Source organism: Cupressus sempervirens, chromosome 9 (genome assembly GCF_028749045.1).
Source record: "Cupressus sempervirens isolate cs-2001-9-10 chromosome 9, ASM2874904v1, whole genome shotgun sequence".
In the NCBI taxonomy this organism is placed as follows: Eukaryota; Viridiplantae; Streptophyta; class Pinopsida; order Cupressales; family Cupressaceae; genus Cupressus; species Cupressus sempervirens.
In genome coordinates, this window is record NC_143126.1 from 441,077,387 (window position 1) to 441,086,480 (window position 9,094).

The 9,094-nt window shown below is 36.0% G+C and overlaps 1 protein-coding gene across 1 annotated transcript; it reads left to right on the plus strand.

Moving 5' to 3' along the window:
* The first annotated feature begins 834 nt into the window (after positions 1–834).
* LOC149539201 (NADPH--cytochrome P450 reductase 1-like) lies at positions 835–8,621 on the plus strand. The gene is made up of 17 exons (XM_089800521.1): positions 835–1,344; positions 3,855–3,917; positions 4,044–4,120; positions 4,695–4,752; positions 4,857–4,940; positions 5,059–5,095; positions 5,185–5,254; positions 5,437–5,628; positions 5,722–5,814; positions 6,202–6,433; positions 6,694–6,777; positions 7,007–7,158; positions 7,246–7,342; positions 7,456–7,686; positions 7,805–7,927; positions 8,066–8,179; positions 8,303–8,621. The coding sequence occupies exons 1-17, from the start codon at positions 973–975 to the stop codon at positions 8,381–8,383; spliced, it is 2,160 nt and encodes a 719-aa protein (XP_089656647.1). The 5' UTR covers positions 835–972; the 3' UTR covers positions 8,384–8,621.
* The last annotated feature ends 473 nt before the right edge of the window (positions 8,622–9,094 follow it).

Below are 9,094 nucleotides of genomic sequence, written 5' to 3' on the forward strand. Positions count from 1 at the left end.
CTTGTGACGAATATGCAAAAGATAAAATTGTAATTAATAATGAACTTGTCACAAATATGGAAAAGATAAAGTTGTAATTAATGAATTCATTAATGCATGTTAGAAAATATTGTATTTTTTGAAGTGGGAAAATAAAATAAACCCCACAAAAAATGCAACAGACCAATTAGAAAAAGGTAATAAATCAATATAAATTAATTTAAAAATATAAAGTTTGTTGAACTGTAGCACTTAATATTTTTTTTGATTTGCACAAGTTAGCGGGGGGGGGGAGGGGAACAAAAACATTAGTACCCAAAGACTAACAAGGAGAAACTCATGAATATACTTGTATCATCAAATGTTATCATAATGTTCTCATAATATGATAGGATAAAGAAATCATTGTCCGTTAAAAATATTATTTAAATGTCACACCGCCTTTGAAAATTAGCTATGAAAAAACAATATGAAAGATTTGTTTGAATATACTTATATCCTCAAAAGACAATATGTAAGATTTGTTTGAATATACTTAAAAGACATTCACAAAATAATATTCACAACTGTAAATATGTAAATAGGCTATTAGAGAAGGTAAGTGTTTTATAAATATATGATATGATATAATAGATTTTAATGACGTCTACGAGACCAAAGTAGTCTATGAGACCCATGCAATCACCCTCCCGAATCAAGAGCGAAACTAGTCAGTTGCAAAGCGCACCGAAATGTCCAACGACGTGCGTAGATAAAACGAACCCCTCACAAGGTGCACGTGGTTTCTGACCAACAATTGTTTGACTGCCTGCCTCCACTCCCTTTAAAACCACTTCGCACATATTTTCCTCGATTGAGAAAGCCAACCAATCAAGAAAACCTCGGTTGAATTCTCCCTTCTCGTCCCACCAGCTGCACGGATTCGATCAATCGATCCATACAATCGAAGAAGTTTGCTGTTGGGATCGAACTATCGACGAGCTTTGGGAAATTATGGGAGGAGTCCTGTCTTTGAACTCTAATTCAGTGCAAACAGGCGCTGCTGTGTATGATAAAGATCAGCTTGTGAGGCTGTGGACGATTATCAATGGTGCCAGCAAGGGAGAATTTGGTACGATTTCGGCCAGAGGATTCGGTCCGTTGACGTTCCCCGCTTCCTTCTTTGTGCTTGGATTTACCGTGTTGCTGGGACTATTTCTCGGGGTTTTCCTGCTGCGCGGCCCTCGTTCTGGGAGTAAAAATGCGGAATCCAAGGGTAAGAGTGTTAAGGTCCAGGTGCGTCGGGTTGAAGAGAATCGGCCAGAGGAGAAGAAGGTCACCGTGTTTTTCGGCACACAGACTGGAACTGCCGAGCGCTTTGCTCAGGTAATATTTCAGATTTCAGGTTTTTTTTCCCTGAAATTGCACTTCTTGTGTTGAATTTTTAATTTTTGTTTGATTATAGTGTTCATGTAGGCTGAAATCTTTCATACGATCAATTTCTCTGAACTATTTGACGTATTTAGTAAAACTTCGATTTTCCCAAGCTTTTTCCAATCAGAGATGAGATTCGAATGTTATTAGGAAAGATTGTATATTTTGCTTAAATGATTCGTCTTTCTGGTTAAAGTATTAACTTTGCTATGTTTCTGGAGCTTTATGTTATTCTTTTTCGCATTAAATATACGTTTCCAGACAGGCTTTGCGAATTATCGTCAGAGTTACGTGTGATTATTAACGTTTATTTGTTTGAAGAAAAAAGCAAAATCAAAGCTTTGATGTAGGTAATTGTTCCTGAAACTTAAACATTGAATACGGATTGTTCGATTTTATTTAGATTTACTCGTCCCGGTTAAATATTTGACATTTGCATTTTTTAAAACGATGTAGATCTGTAATTTACACGTATTTTAAGGCGTGTGCCATTTTTTTCCTTAAAGCTAGGTTGCATTTTGAATTGCTTTGTTTAGCCAAAGACTCCTAATGAAATTGATCGTTGTTATTTAAGAATAGAATGAATTCTTGAATTTCAAATATCTTTTCCATGGAAAAAAAAGCGCTAGCGATTAAATATTACAATTCCAGGCTGCATTTCCTTGGTGGAATAGATTTTATTCTTTTATCATAATATTCAATATCTCTTTTTATTAATACTCTGAAGCTAAAAGGCGTTAATTATGGAAGAAAATTGTAAAAAAGTTATCTGTAGGATGAGGGAAGTTCTCAGGAGTAGATGCCATGGCTTTCTTCTTTTATGATTAAGGTGTTCGAGGTGTAAAGTTATTTACAAGTGAAAATTACTTAGATGGTAAATATTTTCCACAGTCAATCTGAAGGGAGAAAACCCGGCAAGAAACAAAATTGCAACTTTTTTGTCCATTACGGTAGACGACTTTTGAGAAAGGGGGGATAACTGCATTGACATCTTGGATCAAATCGTTCGTTAGCCTAAAACCCCACTTCAGTAAGGCCTGAGTCATTCCTAAGAATGGTCAAATGACCAGACAGCAATAAAGGAACCTAGAGTAGCACATGAAAACTGGGTTTTGTTTTCTCTGTGTCTGATGGCATGTCCGAAGCTGCTGCTTGTTCCTCCCAAAAAGTGTGGTGCCACTAATTTTTATCTTGAATAGCACGTGAAAACTGCGGTTGTTTACCTCCCAACTCGATAGCATTTAAAAATATTCAAAACTGGGTTTTACACTCCCTGATCTGTTGTTTCCCTAAAATTACAACTTGTGTGGCACGTTGAAACTGAGGCTTTTTCCACTCTAACTACAGTAAACACATCTCAAAGGATTTCTAAAACTTGGATTTCGTCCAGGAAACTTTGGTGTATCAAGCCTTTTTGTTTCAGCCAATCACCTAAGGCTATCTTTCCACCACCCATGGCAAATCAAAACTCAAATCAAGAGAAATGTCTGATAGAGGCTTGAAGCTATGAAAAAAGTTCCAACCTTTTACCATAGAGCACTTGTCTGATGTGGGATAATTCAAGTAAGGTATTTCGGTTTCGAACTATACACTTATAGATGCTGATTAGTAATTAGTTTGTCATCTCACTACAGTTCAGCTGTAACACTGTGCCATTGAGTAAATTTAGGTTTTATTTCAGATCTACTACAAATTCTTGGGAGCAACAGCTTTCCATTCATTAATTATCGTTTCCCCCTTAAAAATATCAATCTTGTCACTTACCAATTAAACTATTTGAGATTTTGCTCGATATTTTAGCCCTTCACTGTCCATCAGCAGTTGAAAATATCGCACTCATTTCTTTGGGAAAGATCCCAATTAATGAATGGCAAGAAAAACCCATTGGAACTTCAAGGCTTCTAAATTGCAGTGGTAATCTCCTCCATTGCACCAACTGTCTAATGTAGCTTTTGATGCAAAAAAACAATCTTCAAGAAAGTAATCCAGAGTGGAAGTAATTAAAGTTGACTTTAACGAGTACAGTCTCAAGCAGGGCTTTAAAATTCGATGCTCCTTATGCTCATATGTTATGCCTTATTTTAGGCCCAAAACCAGTCTTTTATGTAAATAACAAAGTAGATCATTTATATTCTAGAAAGTTTAGCTGGTCAAAAAATATCAAAACTATAAGGATCAAGTTTCACGCTAAAGGCTATGTGCTTTAAATGTTAAGGTACAAGTTGATTTGGTTAACAATGTCACATGAGAATTGAAGAAGCATTTTCTTTGCAAATCCTTCTTTTAAGTTGAAGTATCACATATGCAAAATATCTTACAGTTCTAGTCTCAGTTTTCAGGATGATGGAAATTAAAATGCTTTAAAGTCTGTTTGGTTGTTCATGTAAGGTTTTCTCCTGCAGTAAAGAACAGTTATAAACTCTATATTGCAATCACTAAAGTTTTCTTTGTTTTCATTTCAGGCAATTGCAGAGGAAGGCAAAGTAAGATACAATGGCAAAGTGGTTTTCAAGGCAGTTGATCTGGTAAGCATGTTGCTTTCCAAAACCTGGCATACTGGATGTACTAGTGACTGATCATAGAACCTTGACACTACTTTTGATGCATGTTGCTATGAAATTTAATCTGACTTTCATTCTTATATGCTGCAGGAGAATTATGGTGACGACGATGACGAGTATGAAGAAAAACTAACAAAAGAAAAAATAGCCATTTTTACTCTTGCAACGTAAGAACGAAGGGCACACTCATGTTCTATTTGTTTACTTAGCTGCTAATTATTAAATATAATGGAGTCACTCCAATTTAAGTGTCAACAAAAAGAGTTCACCCATGCCATATGATTTCATTTTTAAATATACACTTCAAATGAGTTATATTTTCTTGAAACCTCTCCATTCTTAAGAGCAAATAAGTTGCCCTCTTTGACTTCACTAGCTGCTAATAATTAAAATATTACAGAGTCACTGCAATTCAAGTGTCGGCAAAAGGAGTTCACCCATGTAATGTGATTTCTTTTTAAAATATGCACTTCAAATGAATTATATTTCTTGAAGCCTCTGCTTTCTTAAGAGCAAATAAGTGGGCCTCTTTGACTTCACAGAATAGGGAGATCAAGCCTTTAGGAGAGCATTGATACAGTTGAACAGTAGGAGAGGAGGAAGGCATACTATTTGACAGTTAAACTATATAAGAGGAGGAAGGCATAAGATTTGATCCATATAATATGTCTCAACTCGGTCAAATAGAATATCTTGAAGATAAAGTGTAACGCTGATCTCATTACATTGTCTTGTTTTCAGATATGGAGATGGCGAGCCTACGGATAATGCAACAAAATTTTACAAGTGGATCACCATGGTAAATATATTCTGTTTGGTTTGAAGATTGGTACTTTCCAAAGAATATTTCAAACATCAAATCATCTCTTCTGATTAAATAATCTGACTGATTCTCCATTCTAGGAAGGCGAAAATGAAACCAGATTTTCAGAACTCAATTATGCAGTTTTTGGTCTTGGAAACAAACAGTATGAGCATTTTAACAAGGTAATCCAATATGACTTTTTGTAAGTAGAAGACATGATATGTAAATCTAGGCTGGCAGACTAATTTTATGTTTGTAACCCTCATTTATATTTGCCAAATTTTCTTTCTGTGAATGCAGGTGGGATTGGATGTTGATGAATCATTTGCAAATCAAGGTATGCATCATTGAGTCATGCCCTTTAGGACGATTGATTTAAATTTTGTGTTTATTTCTATAATTTTATGTTCAACTCATGGTTTTCAGGGGCCAAACGTTTGCTATCGTGTGGACTTGGAGATGATGACAAAATGATAGAGGATGATTTTACTGCCTGGTATGTCTTGAATAATTTGAAACATTTTGTGCCATGGGAAATGATTTTAGGTGAATTGCAGTATCATGCTGCCCTCAACCGACAAACACAGTATTGTTGACAGTTGAATTCAGAAAGCTATGACAATTTCAGATCATGCAATTGTTTCTTAATTCTAAAGATTTTTTACTTTTATTCTTTAGGAAGGAGCAATTATGGCCGGAATTGGATAGTTTGCTTCAAGATGAGGGTGATCAACCAGTCTGCACTACTCCATACTTGGCTGTAATTCCACAGTACCACCTTGTTATGCATGACAAAGATACAGCAGTTGAGGAATCATATAGTGCTGAAATCAATGGCGGAGCCATTCATGATGCTCATAACCCCTACAGGTATGCCTATTATACAAAATATCTCTTAAATTTGTTTCATATCAAAATAATTTGAGTAAATAGTATAGCTTGGTTGCTATATTTTTCTTGCAGAGCAACTGTTGTCTTACGGAAGGAACTTCACTTACCTCTATCAGACCGCTCATGCACTCATCTTGAATTTGATATTGCTGGATCAGGCTTAAAGTAAGCATAAATTAGTTTTGACCTTGTGAAGTGTCATTCATTTTCATTTATTGAAATAAACAGGGGTCATAGTTTAAGTGCTGGTCATAGTTTAAGTGCTGGTTAATGCGCAATATTTTGGTGAATGAGTATTGTAGCAAACTATTCAAGCACTATCTTTTTTAAGTCATTTACACAGTTCTTCTTTAAACTCTAATTGAAATCTCTGAATTTTGAAATGAGCGAAAACCTTACTAAATTACAAATATTTTATGTTTTTCATATTTTGGAAAAGGAAAGCATAATCAACAACTCTGTGCACCAAACCTTACATGGCTTCCAAATTTACTAGAGAATCAAATAGTGTAAGCTACAAGTATTGTATGATTATATCTTTTTCTTTTGTAGTTATGAGGCTGGAGATCATGTTGGAGTGCATGCTGAAAACAACCCAGAAACAGTTGAAACAGCAGCCAAGCTTCTTGGTTATCCTTCTGATATAATAATATCTCTACACAAAGAAACTGAAACTGGGGAGCCCGTACCTGGATGTAGTTCTCTTCCTGCCCCTTTCCCAGGTCCCTGCACTTTGTACACAGCATTAGCACGATATGCAGACCTTCTTAATCCACCTCGTAAAGTAAGTGGATTTAATTTTTCTTGTTGGACCTTTAATGAATCTATTTTTAGAATGCTCTTCAGAATTGGAACACTATTTTCTTTAATAATTGCAGATGCAAGGGTCTTCATTCTAAGCAGTTTATTTATATGCTTTGCTATAAAAACGCCATTGAATTTATATTGTAGCTGTTAATTTCAATTTTTTATTTATTTATATTTTTATCATTCATTTCAACTTGTGAAACTGAAAAACATTTGGGATTTGATTTTCATTAACAGGGGTCTCTTTCAGCATTAGCAGCATACGCATCCGATTCCAATGAAGCAGCGCGGTTAAAATTCCTATCTTCACCAGAAGGAAAGGTGTGTTTTTTTAATATCAATTTGGTTGCTTGCAAATTGTCGAAATTAACAGGGCCACTGGTGTTATGGCTACCTTTTGTGAATTGTCTTACCTTTCGGGAATTGTCTTAGATAAGAACAGAATAGGCTTTGCAAATTGAATTGTGAATCTTTGCTCTTCAAGTCATTGCTTCCAAAGAATTAGTTCATTTTTCTCTACTGTTGACATGTATTTTCTTCTGACTACCAGGATGGTTATTCTGAATGGATCTTATCATGCCAAAGGAGTCTTCTAGAAGTTCTTGCTGAGTTTCCATCAGTGAAGATTCCACTAGGAGTATTTTTTGGTGCCATTGCTCCACGTTTACAACCACGTTTCTATTCCATCTCATCAGCTTCAAGGTAATGGTTTGAAATTGAAGATTCATTCTTTTTCTTTCTTGTAAACCTACATACTCATAATAGGTTTCTGTTGTATGGTTTTGACAGTTTTGTACCAAACAGAGTCCATGTTACATGTGCTCTAGTCCATGGCCCTAGCCCTACAGGGCGTATACACCAGGGCGTGTGCTCTACATGGATGAAGGTAACATCACATGAAGTCTATAGTTAATCCTACTGAAGAATATTCTCCAGAATGATCATGCTGAGTAAGGTGCAAATGTAAGCTGATGATCATTTTTGGTGTTTGTCTGGCAGAATTCCATCCCATACACAGAATCTGCAGAGGATTGTAGCTGGGCACCAATTTTTATTAGGAAGTCAAATTTCAAGCTTCCTTCAGATCCTATGGTCCCAATCGTCATGGTAGGACCTGGGACAGGCATTGCACCATTCAGAGGATTCCTCCAGGAAAGAGCTTCTCTGCAAAAATCCGGTTTGCAACTTGGAACAGCTGTCCTCTATTTTGGATGCAGAAACAGGAAAATGGTAACGAAATATTGGATCACCTTAGAATCCTCATTTGATTCATGTTAGGAATGTGATAATTACTTTCTCAACAAGGATGGTGATTTTCTGACTAGTGTAACTATTAATGAACATGCAGGACTTTATCTATCAGGAGGAGCTAAATCAATTTGTTGAAGAAGGCATACTGTCTAGACTGGATGTAGCATTTTCTAGAGAAGGTGCCCAAAAGGAATATGTGCAGCACAAAATTCTAGAAGAGGTGACCACATTTGAAGATCTGCACTTTTCTCTTATAACTCATAGGAGTCCTGTTTGACATGCTTGGCTATTTCCAGAGTACATATTGCAAGTATTTTTCCAAACAGTAGCTCACATCTACTTCATGTGTCAAATACAGGCTAGCTATATATGGGAGCTAATTTCTCAAGGTGGCTATTTTTATGTGTGTGGTGATGCAAAGGGCATGGCAAAAGATGTTCATCAGGCTTTGTTGAACATCATTCAACAGCAGGTAAATCTTCTTATGAATAGATTAAGAGAAAGGGTTAAAGCGTTAGCAAAATTTAATACACAAATATCAGACAACAACTATTCCTGTTATTGTAAACTGATAAGTGATTTGTCTGCATGGCAGGAGTCTGTGGATGGCAGTGAAGCAGAGTCAGTTTTGAAGAAACTTCAGTCAGAAGGCAGATATCTGAGAGATGTCTGGTAAACAAACCCTAGAAGGGGTAAACACAAAGATAAAGTTGTATTCTTTTGCCTACTTCAATAACAGACCTCTTTGCAAGCAGCATATTTCATTTGAGAGTGGAAATCCTGCTCATTCATATAGGTAGAGGAAAGTGGATTGGAATGGCTCTCTTTGTTGAGTTGACTGAGTGGCTTTCAGCCTACCCTACTTGTACACTTTGCTTATTTTTATAATAATAAAATTTGATCCCATTTTTTTATTGCATGGAATTTCAGAGATTATAGGTATATCCAGTGTCCACAACCTATGGGCTACTAAAAATTGACTCTTTCAATTTAATGAATTAGTGTATTTTACTTTAAAAAAAACAATATCATCCATATTTACCAAAAAAAATGGGTAAGAAGAAGTCACATCCCAAAGTTCACATGGGGCCAAGCCCAAAGCATTAAAATACAAGACAAAACCACTAAGCAGCAAGAGCTATACCACTGGAGGGGGAGGGTGGTGGTCACAGTTACCTGGTTTGCCCCACATATTAGTGTGATAAGATTTATCTAAGAAAAGTTCTCCGCTAGTGATCATTCCCTCTTCATTTTCTTTCTTGGTGAAATTGCTAGAATCTAGCCAACTGAGGGAACTCAAGTGGCTGAGAGGAGACAAAATGTTGTGACAGATCAACTATGAGCAGACTAGGAACCATGAATCTAAAAATCACAAGTTTATCAAGCA